Source organism: Sphaeramia orbicularis, chromosome 1, assembly GCF_902148855.1.
Source record: "Sphaeramia orbicularis chromosome 1, fSphaOr1.1, whole genome shotgun sequence".
NCBI lineage: Eukaryota > Metazoa > Chordata > Actinopteri > Kurtiformes > Apogonidae > Sphaeramia > Sphaeramia orbicularis.
The window spans coordinates 57,351,790-57,370,535 of NC_043957.1; the positions used below are offsets into that span (position 1 = coordinate 57,351,790).

At 38.0% G+C, this 18,746-nt stretch overlaps 1 protein-coding gene across 4 annotated transcripts in view; it reads right to left on the reverse strand.

Moving 5' to 3' along the window:
• The window catches only part of rptor (regulatory associated protein of MTOR, complex 1), a 435,324-nt gene that overhangs the window by 131,818 nt on the left and 284,760 nt on the right, over positions 1-18,746 (reverse strand). For all 4 annotated transcript variants that reach the window (XM_030142949.1, XM_030142930.1, XM_030142940.1 and 1 more), the window contains exons 18-21: positions 13,836-13,976; positions 11,849-11,969; positions 9,771-9,911; positions 3,066-3,221 (exon numbers count right to left, since the gene is read on the reverse strand). In XM_030142949.1, coding sequence (XP_029998809.1) covers positions 3,066-3,221; positions 9,771-9,911; positions 11,849-11,969; positions 13,836-13,976 — 559 coding nt within the window. The remainder of the gene's footprint in view (positions 1-3,065; positions 3,222-9,770; positions 9,912-11,848; positions 11,970-13,835; positions 13,977-18,746) is intronic.

Consider the following 18,746-nt stretch of genomic DNA (forward strand, 5'->3'; position numbering starts at 1 on the left):
GAAATGAGTTTGACAGCCCTGCTCTAAGACCTGCCCTCTGATGACATCACATTCCATGGTTCATTTCTTTCCCCCAGTCTTCTCTCTAGCCCTCTGGGGAGTAGAGCTGAATTGATTAATCAATTAATCAAACAGAATGAAAAAAAAAGTAAAATAGATTTACATTTTTCTGAATCGAAGCTTTGTTTCTTTAATTTTGCTGCCACTAAACATTGGTTCCACTGTCGTGTTTCACATGGACGCTTATTGCGACGCACATGACGCCAGGATCAACACAAATAACATGGAAGAAGAGAAGAAGAGACGAGGGCAAAAAGGCAGAAAATATCTATATATTCACTTTTCTACATTGGAACGACCACTTACTCCTGTAAACTTTTAAGTTTTCACACAAACATTAAACATTTTAGTCTTCCTTTTTTTCAGCTGTATGTTAGTTCCATCTTAAGTTGTTAGTAAGTTGGATACAAATGTGTAAGACCACAGTGGACATATCGTCTGTAAATGTCATCATTTCATCACCTAATTTGCTTAAAATTTGTTTGCTCTTTTTGCTCAAAAAAGTGTAATCCTATTTATTGTTCTGCTTTGAGGAATAGACATGCTGTTTAGTGCAACAAAAAAAGGCGTTCTGTGTATTGAAGTACGCCCAAACTCAGTCAAATGTGAATGTGCAATGTGAATCCCACCTCTTCCCACATGTGTAAAGGAACTCACTGAAGCTCTGGAGAATGTTACACATGACATACTGCAGCGAGCGTGGCAGGAACTCCACTACCGACCTGATGTGTGCTGTGTCACGAGCAAAGCACACATTGAACATTTGTAGTAACTTTGGAACATTATAAAATTACCATCCCCCAGAATTTTTCGTTTGAAATTTGTGGAATAAAACATTTTAAGACAGAAATAAATCCTATGAAGTATCATTTCTCCTGACCATGTAGTCACTCTGATATGGACATCTCTCTCTCTCTCTCTCCCTCTCTCTCTCTCTCTCTCTCTCCCTATATATATATATATATATATATATATAGTATAAGTATAAGTGAGTGGGGGGGGGGGGGGGGGAATGAAGTGAACTTTAACCTACTTTTCCCAAAATGTAATGAGATCTATTCTGTGTCACTGGTCAATCTATAAACCCTATTTGGTATCAACCAATAGTCTTGCTGCTAGAGTGTCGACAAACAAACAAACAAAAAACTGAGCCAAAAACAATACCCCTTGCCTCCCCTTCGGGGGTGGGGTAATTAATATATCAAAAAGTCTGGAGGTGAATGTCAAACAACCCATAAATATCCAGGCACAAGTTTTGAAACAGTTTTACCAGCTATTATTTTCCTTCAAAGTATGGCTGGATGGTACAACAAAAAAAAAATCTAGAATATTTTCTTTTAGCATTATGGATGAATCACAATAACTGATTTTTACCTCTGCCAAGTGAAACAGCGGAGGTTATGTTTTCATTGGGGTGGGTTTGTCTGTTTGTCTGTCTGTCTGTCTGTTTGTCTGTCAGCAAGATAATCAAAAAGTTATGGATGGATTTGGATGAAATTTTCAGGAAATGCTGATTCTGGCACAAGGAACAAATGATTAAATTTGGTGGTGATGGGGGGGGTGCTGCTGACCTGTGGCAGCAGAGGTCTGCGCTCTCCGAGTGCTTTTCTAGTGTCAGTCTACATTTAGAGTCTTTGGTAAAACTATGTGCAGTATATGCACAACGAGTTTGACACCTACAAAGAGCTATAAATAAATATGATACTTCTGAAGGTGTCAGTGTCAATTTTTTAGCTAGCAAAAATATTGCATTTTCAGTTTTTTAAACACAGAACAAATCCAGATTGAGGCATTTCTTACACAACAAAAGCTTGATGAATAAAATTAATTCCATACCTTGCCCCACTATTCACTGACCAAAAAACACAACAGTAAACATTTCCCTATTGATGCAAACTCTATTTTGTTCCTAGTAAGTCTTAACCTCCTCAGACCCAGGAAATGTCAGCAAAGTACAAGCTTTTTTTTGTTTTTTTTTATTAAATCAGCGCCTATATTGGAAACATCATGATGCAACAGTTTTTTCAGATGCAGTTTTTAATATTTTTATGGAATGTCCTTTGTGGTGGACAGTTTTCTTTTCTTTTTATTTAGTATAAAGTTGTGAAACTCTTGTCCACAAATGTGGACAGAAAACCCATAGCTGGGTCTGAGGAGGTTAAGGGAAATATCAGGTTCCTTTAGCTGCCAGATTGTACACAATGTTGCCCTGTTGTGTTCACAGGTAGTGTGTTGACATTTCTACACAGGTAGCTGCCTGCTGATTGTGTGACTGAACGAAATTCTAAATTTACAAGCTGGACAGCTACATTATACTCCTCATAATGCAACCATTAGGCTCTCAAAGGCCAATACAGGGTGATGACTGTTAGGCTCAGCCATGTCTCTACATGACGACAGCTGTGTTTCCATGGAAGGATTATTTTACAAAAGGCTGATGAAATGCTGAATGTTGTAACATGGACAAAATAAGGTTTTGCACTCACTTGAGGTTGTTTATGCCTTTTTCCAAGAAAGAGTTAATGTATTTAACAGGAGATGGAAACATTATTTTCTGAATAAGGTCTGTCGCAGAGAACATTTAACTCACATTCTCAGTGTATTCTAGACAACATGTCTCAAATTGTCATGTCTAGAGGATCTGGGAGTGTCATACATAGCTGGTAGTAACAACAGGTATATGGGTCATAGGTAGTGCTGAAAATCAAAAATTATTCTATTATTACTATTATTATTATTACTCCAAGTAATAATGAAATCTACTTTCACAAGCTTTGTCTTTTTTGTGATAGTTCCAATTTTCAGATTTGCTTGATAGTTCAATAGAAACACAGCTTTTCTTTTCACTCTGGGCACTTCCATTCATTACAGCTACAGTAGAATTCTGCAAAGAGTCAGCGGAAAAAACAAGCTAAATGGACAAGTATGAGTGTTTGTGTCTGACTGTGATACCTAATCGTGCAGACAGGCCTGGTAGGAATGCAGTTCTACTGACAAGCTGTTACCTATGAGGGAGTTGAGGGAAGAATAGGAGGACACTCGTCTCATTTTGTCGATGGTCTCAAAGGACAGGATGTACTCGTCGTTGTCGGGGCTCCCCAAGGTGCTGCTGGCGCTACTGCTGGTGCTCAGGTTTCCCGGAGAGAAGGCTGCCGGTCCACCTAGATGAAGGAAAGCACACAGTGAGAGCTGCCTCCAGATCCAATCAGCCCGAAAATCACGAGTGTTATAAATGTAATATGTATTCAACAGGATGAAGAAGAGGCTTTTATTTTGTTTAGAAAGCACTTACGCTGCTGTAAAAGTGCCATATAAATAATAAAGGTTATATCTTTATAATGTTATAAAAAGACAAACACAACGCAAATGCCTAAATCAACACCCACTAAGCCGTGAGGTGTAAAATCGGTAAGCTAGCAGATACGCAGGACCTTGCACATAACGTTTTGTTTCAGCTGCCAGGCCGAGTCATCTCGTATTGTAGTTCCCCCTCATCATTGTGCGTTACTCTGATTCATATAAACTCAAACGCAATGAATCTTGGAAACTGACTTGCAGGCTGAAATGTGCAAATGGAGATTGGAGGGGGAATGGAAATATGCTGTGCTCGGTGCTCATTGATGATAAACACTGCTGCGTATTGGAAAAAGCACAGTGAATGTGAAATAGCAATGGTGTCAGCAGCAGGTTACGCACTTCACCAAGTGCCAGTGATTTAGCTCCACTCAGGACTTCTGCGTTACTCAGTTAGAGAGGTAGGAGGCTGTTAACCTTAGCTGTGAAATAAAACACAGTAACACGAACTAAGGGGTAAGAACTCAGAGAAAGCAGGAGATAGCTCTGAAGCATTGTGGACAGTAGATGTTTGGATGGCAAGATGGCTTTTCTTTTGCTTAATATTCAGTTCATGGATGCAATATTTTTTGGTCTTATTACACTTGTGTACAAATTAACATTGAAATCATTGGTTCAGTGTATCATATTTATGCCGCGTTTCCACTATGTGGTACCAGCTCGACTCGACTCGGCCTTTTTGCGTTTCCATTATGAAAAAGGACCTGGATTCTTGTATCCGGTACTAGTTTTTTGGTAACATGTCTGCCGAGGTTCCAAGACTGGGGACCAAATACTAAAACGTGACGTGTAAACACTGCAGACCACTCATTGGTCCGAGAGTTGTCTGTTCTGTGACCTGCCGTTTTACAAAAAAACAGATGCAGAAGTTTACAGTAAATATAGCGGTAGGTTAATTCGCATGATGACAAACCCAAAAAATAGGACCAATGGCCCTGTAGCTTACCGGCACTTCCTATCTCTTATAATAGGGAAATTTTTCAAAGTCGCACCAAATCCAGAATCAGAGCTGGATCCAAATAATTTCACAAACTTTTGTTGACATCATCATAAAGAAGCTGTGTACCAAGTTTGAAGTCAACTGGAATTGTAGTTTCGGAGACGAAGATGATTGGAATTTTTGTAACAGACGACAGACGCTGCTGCTGGAGGCCGCATGACGACAATAGCTCACAGCCTATTGGCCGGTAAGCTAAAAACTACACCGTGGTTTGTCGAGGAGGTTGATGAGACAACACACAGTGAGTGAGTTTATCATCAAGTCTGTGAGCAGACGACACGGAAGCAACGTGCCGCATCACTATGACGTCCAGGTACTGTAAAGTCGGTAGTATCCTGTAATGGAAACGGTCTCCAGGAATAGGACCTGGTACCCGAGTGGAGTCGAGCCAAGCAGAGTCGAGCCGAGTCAAGCCAGTTCCACATAGTGGAAACATGGCATTAATGACAGAAAGTCCACACATCTTCACTTAAGATAACCACAAAAGACGAACAAACATTTGTCCCTTGCAGGAGTCAGTGTTTTCTTTTTGTTCATTCCAAGACTTTTAGTTGAGGCAATATTATACTCAAACACTACACCCAAACATGGTACTTAACACTGGATAACTACTATAAAACAGAATGAGAATTACTGTCAACATATTAATACATGTTATGTGAATATGTCTGGGAGTAGATTCTCCTAAATCTGATATATTGGACCTTTAAAACAGCCTCCAACTACTTTTCGACATAACATCAGTACATGACTTCAGGATGACAAGTAGCTTTTAGGCCACAACAAAAACCCATTTAAATGGAAACAAAATGGATGCAGATTTTCTTTACAGTTAAAATTCCCACCTAAAAAACACAGCAGAATGTCCCAGGCAAAAAAAAACAAAAAAAAAAACAAATATATAACGTAGGGCTGTGAGTGGCCTGTGAGGATGAATCTTTCTGCCTCAACGGGCCAAAACAGATCAGGACCATGGACAGTACCTAGTTCAGTACCATGGACAGTGCCCAGTTCCTACCACTCATTTTCCATAGAAACTGTAGAGTCAACTCACCTACACTTACAGGGCAACTGGACAGGGGTAGTTCTAGTCCACTGTGTAAGACTTTGGGGGATATTATTGCAAAAATGTATTATTATACTCATAACTATGTTTACATTTATGTATGATGATAATTTTTTGTTAGTCTAAAGGACACTTTCTTTTTTTCTTCATTTAGTAAAGGTTAAAAGGTTAAAGCTGAGGGAGACTTTCGTGACCAATTTTTCATCAGATCTGTCCAACCTCAGTCATATCCTCAGTATCATGAATCTGTTAGTCTTTCTGTCATTACTCACCTGAATCTCTTTGCATTATGGTGAACAGTTTGGAAGTGCCATCCACCAGAAACAAAACCACGTGTTTACAAACAGAGCCGGGAGGTAACTCGGGCATCTTCAGAATTTTGTCGCGACGTGCATTCTGGCAAAGGTAGGTTCGTGCAGCCACCTGACAGCGGCAGCACAACCTTATGGTATTATATGGATGAAACACGACGCGGAAACGCCTGAAATGCGGAAACAGCAGGAGGAATATGTACAGAGGGACAAGAGCTCCTGTCGTTTCCACGTCGTGTCTGTTCCAGCTGCTGCTGCAGGTGGCTGTGTGAGCCTTCGCTTCCCACAATGCAGGTCGCAACAAAATTCCGAAGATGCCTGAGTTCCCTCCTGGCTCGGTTTGGAAATTAATGTTTTTGTTTCTGGTGGATGGCACTTCAAAATTGTTCACTGTAATGCAAGAGATTCAGGTGAGTAATCACAGACAGACTAACAGATTCATGATACTGAGGTTTGACAGATCTGATGAAAAATTGGTCACGAAAGTCTCCCGCACCTTTAAATGTTAACTTGCTTTATTATCACTGTAGGAAAATTAGGACTCTGCGTTTTACCAATCCCAATAACCACAGTACTTAGCATTAGCAATTTACAATAGCAAATAGCACCCATTAGGAGCAGTGACCTGCTATTGGAGGCAGTTTCCCACTCTAGATCTTCATCAGGAAGTGCTAACCACTACGCCACTGCACCACCCTAATAACAGTAATAACAGCAGATATAATTGAGGATTATGGTGCAACCCATCAGAGTTAATATCTGCTTATGTAAAGAAAACAAAAAACAAACAAACAAGTGTTCAGACTTGGCCCAAAATTTAATGGGTTGGTCCCAGGGCCTAGGCCTATCTGTGGGGAAGATTTGGTAAAGATGGTTGGAATAGTTTTCCCGTAAAGTTTCTAACAAACAAACAAACATGCAAACAAACAAACACACCAAGCAAAGCGATCACAATACCTCCTGGCGGAGGTAATAAATATACCTTGGGTCTAATGAGGGACTTGTATGTTTTAGTAGCCACTGTAGGGAAAGTTCCCCACTAGATGACCCTAAATATCAAATATTAAACATTTAACAGATTAAATGAAAGATAATGTACAGTACAGCGGGCTTCACGTCTGGTCCAATGACGTGTGGTGAGGCTCATGACTGGTGAGGCACTGACTCTTTCAGTCAGATCTACAAACATAGGATCAGAAGCACCCTCTGCCATGAGGCTGGAGTACTGGCTGTCTCACCGAGTGCCTTTTTTATGCGGTTTTATGATTGATCTGCTAGACTGAACAAGTTACACGCATACATTTTATACATTATCCAGACTATGGAAAGTCAGGGCATATAATCAAAGTGTTTGAAACTATTTTATTGGTGATATAAAGAGAGATGGAAACACAGTCTAAGTGCAGTTACAGTTTGTGAAGGATTACACGATCCAAGGTGAGGCTCAACTCGCTGCTGCCACACTGAGCGTCTCCTCTCTGTATTTGAAAGGGAAATGCAGGAATTGAATTGGGAATTTTGAATTGAAAAATAATCTAAGTTATTGGAATCACGTGGAAAATAAATTCATAGCACAGATGTGCAGACAAATATCACCATTTATTTTATTTTATCACTACTTGTTTTTTTCCTTTTCATGATGACAGCATGTCACTGGTCACTCATCTGTGTTTATTACGTTCAGATTCAAGTTTATTTTTTGTCATTTCAGCATATAAAAAATACACAGAAACGAAGCATTGTACTCAGGTCCTCGACTGTCAGCAGCATTCTGTAAATAGTATAAATTACTGATAAAATAATAAAATACTGATATAAAAGAGCAATACCAATACCCCCCCCCAAAAAAAAAAAACAATTATCTATAAATAACTAAAAAGTTTTGTTTCTAAAGTGCACAGCAGTAAAGGGCCAATTTAAAGTGCATTTTGGGCACAAGTTAAGCTAGAGTTCATTATTCTAACAGCCTCTGGATAAAAGCTGTTTCGGCCTTTCGTTGCTATATACTATCCCACTGACTGCAAAGGTACTGAAGCTACTAAATCACTGAGTGATTAACAAATCATTTAGTGACTGATTAATGATTTCAAAAATTATTTTATGGATTATACTTTTTTTTTTGTGTTGATCAGAGTTGTGCCAATGGCAGTTGTCTGCTACACTGAAATAATGAGCTGCAGAGCATCGTCACTGACTACTCAGAGTCAAGTATCATAAGCAAACATAAAGGCTAATTTATGCGCAACACAAGAGGTCTATAGATACGCCTTAGGTACCTGTGACAGATAAACAAATGGAAAGGCAGCAGCTCTAATACATGCTCTGTGCTTTGCCATTTATCCAAAACATATTTACACCAATAATTCAGACAAATCCAATGGTCAGCGGTTACTGGTTCATCATGAATAAGAACAATGAGCATGTTCTGGGTCCATGTAAAACATGATGGAATAAATACCAGCTCAGTCCAAACAAAATGTGGCCTAGACGTCCCTGCTCTTTCATTATGGTTTTTATTAGTGCTCAGAGGTTCAGTCTCAGCAACAGCAATAATGGCAAATTGAAAAAAAAAAAGCCTGAGGATGATACATTTACAATCCACAGCTGATGTAGAAAGGAGGAACTCAATGAAGTGAGCTGCTGCTGTCCGTTTAAATTCCCTTCTTTTATTGAGCTAACTTGATCTTCTTTTCTTGTGGTCATTCAGTCCTTCATCTACATTAATGTACGTCTCTCATCCATCTTTACCAGTGGATTTTAAACCTCTTTTTGTAAATATATTGAAATCAAAGCTGACATTGAAGGTTTATTTCTATTAGTTGCTATGTGTTCTTTAAGTTAGTGAACAATGAAAACTGGATTCCAGTCTGTCTGGTGTTTGGGGAGAGGTCATGCTGAGACAACATGGAAGTTGCACCACACACACACCCCCCCATAACATGCCTGTTCGTTTCTGGATCCACCCCGGAAATTGTCGCCACGGTGTCATCACCTGACTCGCCCGGAGTTGGCAGCAGTTTTTAAACACCCCCCCATATCCGCATTCGGCGGTGCGTTCGTGGACAAGTCGGCACATAGGCGGAAGCGTCGGCGCTACAGCTCATAGACTAAGATAACAGTACGGTAGTTAACCGTCACAACGTCCGCTGAATCAGTCATACCTCTTACCAACACCATTCATCTTCATCCGTTCACCTTTTGGCTTGTCACCTCCAACCCACTGCAGCAAAGACAGTATCCCTCACTTACCAGCAATCCAGCAGCAAACCCCGGACCGGATTACGACTGACTGGACTGGACTAAATGACAGACTTGACTGACTGTGACCAGACATTGGAGCGGTGTGAGTACTTGAATTTTTTTTTTTGCTCTCTTGTTTTTTTTTTTTTTTAACCTTGAATGGAACTGTGCTCTTGTTCTTTTTTACTAACAAACTGAAATGAACTGAAATGGACTGAATTTTTTTTTTTTTTCTCTTTTGGAAAAACTGAAAACCCGGAATGGAATTTTTTGTTTAAATGAACTGTGGAATTTTTGCTTGGTTGGTGGATTTTGTTGAGTTTGGGCTTTGGGGGGGGGCAACTGTGGGCTTGGATTTGTGTTTTTTTTCTATATAATCATTGTTTAATACATGATTTTGAATTTTAAATGGTTTAAAGGTGTGCTTTCGTTTCTTTGTCATTTAATGTGTGGGGTGTGGGTTTAATTAAAACTCACATCCTTTGTGGTGTCTGAGTGATAACAGACAAAAACTAAATAACTGACTGAAATTAAACGACTGACGTAACATCTAAAATGTCAGGAGAGAGACCTGGCTGGCACCCCTAAAAATCAATATAATAAAATAATATAAATTAATTAATTTAAAGCATCAAACTCAAACTGTCACAGTGTGGTCAGTAGTTAAGGGGCTGACATGTGGATGAGGATGACAGTGTTTAAAATCAAATTTGTTTTCTCTCTCTCTCTCTCGTCCTACCTTCTTCATTAAGGTTGAGGTTCTGCAGACTCTTGTTCAGGTTGCGGGCGGTTGTAGCAGTTCGGATGTTGGTGTAGGAGTTGACTGATCGCAGGCGTGGGATGGCCGGGCTGTCCCTCACCGGAGTAAGGTTACCAGGCTCTGCACAAAAACCAGGAAGAAGGGATGTGAGAGGGTGCTTCATCCCCAACAGTGAGACTGATGCTGTATGTACGTCAAAGCATTATGATACATTAAAGATACATATAAAGCAAATACCAATGTGATGCTGTACAATTCAACACAAAGTTTAACAGGATAAATTTACTAAAAAGGCTCGATGTTTACTTCGCATATTTGTTTGCAGCTCAGTATCTCATTTAGGAAAGTTTCCGTTTGATCTCTTGAAAAAAAAAAACATCTGTTTCACAAACTTTCACAAAAAAAAACTCTGACAAAGACAAAATATAACCCTGTCTAGACTCTTCTGTTCTGTCTCCGGTTTCTGAAGAAGGGATTAATCTACCAGTAAATATTCAATTACTGGTCACATATTAATGATCACATTACTGAACAGGAGAGCCTTTAGGAATACAATTATCCATAAAAATAAATTGTATTCTGAGTTAGATATGTTAGAAATGTTTTTATTTAACCCTTTCATGCACAGTGGTCACTACAGTGGACAGCTGTTCAAAGGTGTTCTCTTGTATATTCATGGATTTTGTGGTTTTAGTTCCATATACAATGGACACTTATGCATCATCCTATACGCTGCATTTCATACCATTATTGGAACTTTGCTGTTCTAGATAAACCTAATCTGCAGTAACATGTTTGAGTGTAAAAACAAAACATAACAAAAAAAAAAAAAAAGCTAATTGTTATAAGACTGTAATTAACAGGATTTTTTTTTTTTTTTGCTTTTTTTAACCAATTTTTTTTTTTTTTCATATTATCTCCATGAAATGAGTAATAACTAGTATTACAGTATGATAAAATGTGAGAAAACATCCGATTAGCTGCATTAAACATGTTTTTATTTCATAGTTTTCACATAATATATCTGTAAATACATGTTTCTTTGCTTCTAAAATTAAACGCATGGTGTCCAGCTGAGTGAACATTTTTGTAACTCCATGAAAAATAGGTTCATAAAAAAATTAAACCTCATTGTTTTTTTTTTTTGTTTTTCATGCCCAAAGAGGAACAAAAATCACTTGGGGAAAAACATCTTGATTAAGGTTCTCGTAATTCATGCATGAAAGGGTTAAATGGAAGGATGCTCTCTTTTTCACATATGGACAGTGGATCAGAGAGGTTATGCACCATATTCATCTAGAAAAAATTAGATATACCATTAGGGGTTCCATCAGAAAATTCTATCCCATTTATCAGTTTTGCAGAAGGCGTAGAAGCTACCAACATATCTGTGTAACTCAATTATCTGAGTACCTTTTTGCTTTGTTATATTTATTTATTTTTACTTTATTTTTAATTGTCTTTCCCCTTGTTTATTTATTCAAGTGTATGCGAACTTATGTATGTGCATATGTGTACATATATATATGTATGTATGTATATGTGTGTATATGTGTCTCTACATGTATGTGTTTGAAGGGGGTTTGTATAGTTCTATATGTAAGTGTATTATGTCTGGCTGTAGATACATTTATCCAAGGTCCAGTACTTGGGCTGGGTGGGATGGGTGGGAGGGCAGGTGGATGGGAACTGGATACAACGATTTCATGTTTAAGTTGTATGTTTCTTTTTGTGGATTTGAAAACTGAAAATAAAGAAAAAGACCTTGATCAAAAAAAATGTTAGAAATTATGCATCTTGGTTTCAGCGTGCTTGGGTCTAGAGCTGCGACGATTAATCAATTCTTTGTTGACTATTAGTTAAAGTGTTCATTTAAATGTGGATTATTTGTAAAACCATAAAAACCATGCTGTGTGGCGTCACACTGAACCTGAATCTGCTCATTAAAACCCACTATTAGTGGCCGGCTGGTTTTCTCCGTCTGTGAAACATGTGACTAATCTTTACACACTTTCCTCCCGACAGGAATCAAAGAGTGAGTTGACTTTGGGTCTTACCTGCTGTGTTGGCTGGTGACGGCACTGTGTAGTTCTTCTCTTCCTCTATAAACTGGAGGGCGACTGTGCAGAAATTGCTCTCGTACTGGACCACCAGATGACTCAGCGCCACGACCAGCTCCTGTTCAGCAAACACCGAAGTTGTAATGACTAAGAGAAGCACGCTGCTAACGTGACAATAACTCATTTATTGGCTCTCACTTAGTATCGCGTGCCATTGGAGTAATAAAGCCTAAATATTTTTAATATCTCCTTAGCAGCGTCTTGACTTTATGTGATTAAAGCCAAGTCGAAAGAATCTATATTTATTTTCAACAACGCCTAGAGGTCCGTTGTGTGCGGTGGCCCAGAGGTGCAACAGCCCAAAAAAAGTATCCACTATAAGAAAAAAAAGAGAACAGCCCAAAAAATTATCCACTATAAGAAAAAAAAGAACAGCCCAAAAAAATATCCATTATAAGAAAAAAAGAGAACAGCCCAAAAAATTATCCACTATAAGAAAAAAAAGAACAGCCCAAAAAATTATCCACAATAAGAAAAAAAGAGAACAGCCCAAAAAATTATCCACTATAAGAAAAAAAAGAACAGCCCAAAAAATTATCCACAATAAGAAAAAAAGAGAACAGCCCAAAAAATTATCCACTATAAAAAAAAAGGAGAACAGCCCAAAAAATGATCCACTATAAGAAAAAAAAAGAACAAATTATCCACTATAAGAAAAAAAAGAGAACAGCCCAAAAAATTACCCACTATAAGAAAAAAAAGAGAACAGCCCAAAAAATTATCCACTATAAGAAAAAAAGGAGAACAGCCCAAAAAATTATCCACTATAAGAAAAAAAAAGAACAGCCCAAAAAATTACCCACTATAAGAAAAAAAAGAGAACAGCCCAAAAAATTATCCACTATAAGAAAAAAAGGAGAACAGCCCAAAAAATTATCCACTATAAGAAAAAAAAAGAACAGCCCAAAAAATTATCCACTATAAGAAAAAAAAAAAAGATAACAGCCCAAAAAATTATCCACTATAAGAAGAAAAAAAAAGAGAACAGCCCAAAAAATTATCCACTATAAGAAAAAAAAAAACACCATCCACCTTTTCAATTAAGGGGACGCTGTTTACACAAAGTCTCTTGCTTTAAAATGAAGGCCACCAGAAAAAATAAAAGCATAGGCTGAACATTTTTAAGGCCTTCAGCTAACGTGGCTAATGCTAACAAAGTAACCCACCGGAAGTGGAGGTGGGTGCACTAAAAATAAAGTTATTTTAAAAAATATATAGTGGATAATTTTTTGGGTTGTTCTCATTTTTTTTTCTTATAGTGGATATTTTTTGGGGCTTTCTCTTTTTTTTCCTTATAATGGATATTTTTTTGGGCTGTTGTCATTTTTTTTTTCTTATTAGTGGATAATTTTTTGGGCCGTTCTCTTTTTTTTTTTTTTATAGTGGATACTTTTTTGGGCTGTTCTCTTTTTTTTCTTATAGTGGATAATTTTTTGGGCTGTTCTCTTTTTTTTCTTATAGTGGATAATTTTTTGGGCTGTTCTCTTTTTTTCATATAGTGGATAATTTTTTGGGCCGTTCCCTTTTTTTTTTTTTTTTTATAGTGGATAATTTTTTGGGCTGTTCTCTTTTTTTCTTATAGTGGATACTTTTTTTGGGCTGTTGCCTTTTTTTTTTCTTATAGTGGATAGGCTGGGACGTAAAAGCTTCCAAGTGCCAAACTTGGAAGAAACGAACCCATGACATGCTTTAGACAGATCCACATTTGTCTGTGACCACTGAACCAAATTAAATGGCGTTTTCTGCAAGATGTAGGTAACAAGGTATAGTTTCATACCCTGAAGTAACACTTAGATTGTTTAAATATTTTGAAAGTTATCAATGCAGAAAGTCCGATTGTAATTTTTTTTGGGGACATATGGTATAATAAGCAGTGACAACCCTGACACACTTTGTAACGTGTAGCTGTGTGTGTTGCAGTGACCTTGCGGACCACAGGGCTGCCGTCATTAATGAGCTGGGCGAGCATCATGGCCACGTTGTGGTCGATGGTGGTGGAATGGTCCGTCCTCTCTGCAGAGTTTCCAACAAACGTACCCAGAGCAAAGACAGCCGCACATCGCACCTACAATAACACAAGAACACACACTTGTTGACATTTAAAACACATAACTTAACCCTCAAAGACCCGAACAGCTGCTGTCAACCTAAAGCATCTACTGATCTAGAATGTTCAATAACTTCTGAACCACTAAACCTATCAATACACTGAAATAATTCAGATAAAATGCAGTTATTCATCTTTTCATGGTCATCAGATATGATCCATTTGGACGTTCAGAGGCTCCGTAGTGAAAATAGAAACACTGTCATCTTCTACAACATCGATTCACCAGTAAAACCCATGGAGTTGGATCAATGACAGTGGATGGAAACACTTGTTTTTATGTTTAATTATTGATGTCTTTGCTGAAAGTCACTTTTTCTTCAGTTTTCTCCATTTCTGATATAATAACCCTCTACTTTAATCTGAGCCTTTAGGAACATCTACATCAGGGCTCTCAAACTCATGTTCTTTCAGAGGCCACATTCAGCCCGATTTGATCTGCAGTGGGCCGGACCAGTAAAATAATCGCATAATAACCTATAAATAATGACAACTCCAAATTTTTGTCTTTGTTTTAGAGCAAAAAAACCCAAGAAATAATGAAAATACTTACTTTGATAAACTATCCAAACAAAAAATATGTGAATAAGCTGAAAAAACTGCAATTTCTTAAGAAAAATAAGTGCAATTTTAACAATATTCTGCCTCAACTTATCATTTCTACATGAGCATTATGAAACTGAACCACAAAGACACTAAACACTGAGGAACAGGCAGAAAATAGTTAAAATTGTGCTTAGTTTTCTTTAGACATTTCAGGTTGTTCATATTTGTTCAGGTTATTCACATTTTATTGTTACAGGATAGTTTGTAAGTGTACATATTTTCATAATTTAATGTTATTTTTTGCACTAAAAGACAAACATTAGAAGTTGTCATTATTTATAGGCATAGTGTAAGATTTTTTTCACATCAAACTGAGGAGAAAAAATATATTCATTATTTTTTGTCGGTTCTTCTGCTGTTATTATTTGACTGTAGATCATATTGGTCTGTATGTGGAACCTCAACTAAAATACGTTCCACAGCCTTGACTGTGGAATTTTTGCACTTTGCAAATTCATCTCACGGGCTGGATTGGAATCTTTGGCCACTGGGCTGCATGTTTGAGACCCCTGATACACATGATCAGTAAAATAAATATCCCAGGAAACAGCATGATACAACAGTTTTTTTTCAGATAGTTGTTTTTTTAATGGAATGTCTTCTGCAGTTAAGTAAAGCTGTGAAACTCTTGTCCCCTTCAGAAGAAAAAAATGCGTGGCTGGGTCACCTCTAAGGAGGAGGATATAGGAAAATATTTGATTTTCACTGAAAAAATGCAAAATACAAAAGGATAATACTTTAATAAATGGTTATAAATCACTTAAGATAAGTTAAATATACAGGAAAGTTAATTTGGGAACTGCCACAGTATCACTGGGTCTTTATGGGTTAAGAACTTTCAGCAGGTCTGTATTTTTTTTTTTTTTTTTTTACATCTGTCAGTACATGGCATTTAATCTTTTTTGCCTGTGAATCCAAATATTTACTTGCTAGACTCATTCAGACCATTCTACTCTGCTGTGAGACAAGTGCATGAGACTTCTGGAGGTAATTATGGTTCAATTTTCTTCCCATGTATCTCTAAGAATTGCACTGGAGATTATCAGGGCTGTGTGCACCGGTGGGCTGCGTTTTGTCAGTCTAAGTTATTACTTTACTGTGCGCTTCATTGGATGTTTAATCCAAAACTTGCTGTCTCACTAAGGGAGCTTTCCATGAGGGATTGGATTCACAAAGTGAACCAAATCACAGCACAAAAATGATTATTTGGCTGTACTGTTTGTTGTGGCAACAATCTTTTTGGAAGGATTAGGATGCATCATCACAGCCACTTTTTAATCCTGTGCTGCAGCTTATAACTGATGCTTCAGTCCACAGATGCCGCTTTGATATAGTTTGCTTGTTTCCAATTTAAATATTCATCTGAAACCTTTCACAGACCAACCTTGCACTTTATTTTCCAAATAAAAACCATTAATGCACATTGAAGTGTTAAAGTAGAACTGAGATGGAGGTGATCAGTGTCTGTGTGTGAGACAGGAGGAGTTCAGGGACATCCGTAAAACACAGAATCACTAGACTGGTGTCTGCTGTATGTTGAATATTTTCATCGTATCTTCTTGCCGTCATAGAGTCTTTTGGCAGCAGAACCTGAAGCCATCAAGTGCTCTTAATGATATCAGATTTCTCAGACATGAAGTGCATCTGCAGCTTTTGCTGATGTGTCACTGTGGTCTTCTAATACATTATTTCAGATCCAATACAATAAACAAATAAACAGATCAAGGCAGTGACTTTAACAGCCGACAGTGCTCTTTGGAGCCTGGAGGTTCTGATCCAACAGCTTCAGTTTGACCCATCAGAGTCTGAACACTCTTTCAGTGTTAGTTTAGTATCAGTTTCATGTGTTAGACAGGCTGATCTCTGAGACATGTCCTCTATGTAACCACATATACTGTAAAACACATGCCTTCGTCTAATGCAGTCGGACCTGTCATACTCATGCTGGATGGACAGAACTATGGCGAAAAAATTCCATATTTATCTTTCAGTATACTGAAATTCAAGTAGTCTGAAAGGACATGAGACGTCTGTCTATTCACAGGTGTTTTCATCCAGGTGAGAGGTTAAATATGTGAAGGACAGCTCTAATTACTAATCACTGATCAGACTCTTTCAGATATGATCTGGGTGTGACTCTACTGCTCTACTGTGTCTGAACACAAACTCCTGGAAAAGTGGCTTCACTTTGGTCTGGTTCATCTATATTTACCTCAACAACAAAGTATTGTGATCACTTTGCTTTGTGTGTTTGCGTGAGTGTTTGTTTCGTTAGCAAGATAACTCAAAAAGTTATGGACAGATTTTCATGAAATTTTCAGGAAATGTTGATACCGGCGCAAGGAAGAAATGATTAAATTTTGGTGGTGATCGGGGTCTTGGCAGAAGTCTGCACTCTCTGAGTGCTTTTCTTGTTGAATTAGTCTCTGATATGGACTGAGTGACGACAGCTGTAGAAGGAATGTGTACGTTTTCAGATATAGACCATTTTCCCCCTTATTTTAGCCCATGCAGCTTTTAAAAGATTACAAGATTCATTTTTACCAAGGCAGGTTATTACCTCCGCTAGGAGGTATTGTGATCGCTTTGCTTGGTGTGTTTGTTTGTTTGTGTGTTTGTTTGTCAGCAACTTTATGGGAAAACTATTCCAACCATCTTTCCCAAATCTTCCCCACAGATAGGCCTAGGCCCTGGGACCAACCCATTCCATTTTGGTCCCAGTAGGCCAAAGTTCAAGGTCACAGCAAGGTCACAACATCTACAGTTTTCCTATCTCTCATCATTGAGCAATTTTGAAAAATTCATAAAAAATTTCAAAACGACTCTGATTAGCCTCCAATTTGATCCACCCGTAGCTTAGAACAATATCTCTTATCTGGCACAAAATTGTCCACATCCACTGTGGAATGTGGACTCTGTGGACATTTACATTTAACACTGAAAATCCCATTTACCACACATTTAAAATTAGAACTCAATAAATACTGATTGGAATTGAATCTAATTTGACAGACACATGACTGGTACCAAGCTTCAACTTTTTCTGCTGTATGGAACAACCTGGAAACTGTTGAATTTAAACAGAAATAGTCGATCCACACATGCACACCGTTCGGGGTGCTTGGTGGAGGTTTGCGTTCTCTGAACATTTGTTTTTATATGTTATACTGGGGGGGGGGAGTTTGGCATGGCATGGCATTTAAAGGGTTAAAAAATCTGCCAGTTGAGTATTTGGTATTTTTGTTTATGGCTCAAGTTGATGAAATACCAAAAAAAAAAAAAAAAACAAAAAGAAGAAACGATATACAAACTACCTGAAAGTGGATTGTGCCCGTCTGGACTGTCTAGTGGAGATGTGTCTAGTTACGTATGTGAGGTTCTAATTATTACATGTTAAATCCAGGTAAGCCCTAACTCAGTCTAACTGGCTTGAACTGGAATACAACTTGCCTCATTCTGTGTTTCAAATAAACACAGGGAAAACAAAGTACATTTACAAAACCTTACAAATCAAAAGGCAGTACACATATCCCTCAGTGTACGTAGGCTGTTTGGAGTTCGACACTATGACTAAAACCACAGTGCCATCCAGCCTGTGTCCCTTCAGACTTCTGTTTAAACTTAATTAAAATCTCTGCTCATTCACTGATTTCACTGTTCTACAACTCATTGCTTTCTTCACTCATCTCAACAGGGCTCATGGGTACGCCACTCAAACACATATAGATGGAAAAGTGCTGTGTCGCAATCTAACAATTTCTAAATGTAGTCATTACCTGGAAAACTGAAAATTCTGAGTAATCTGGGAGTCTCAAAAGCCCATAATAATAGACACTCTGAAAATACCTTCTGTAAAATAAATGGAGAACCAAACGAAGGTGACGCAGTGACTGAAGAGTACGACGCTGTATTCTCTGGACCAGACCAAGACAAAAAAGGCTATTACCAGTGACACTTCCCACTTATCCCCTATAAAGAGTGTGTGAAAGACCTTGAAACAACATACAACAAGACCCTGTAGTGCTGCACACCTCAAAGAAGCTATACGTAATATTTCTACTTTAACATATAGAAAATGAGAACTGGTAACAAACACATTTTATAGTCTAAGAAATTAATAAA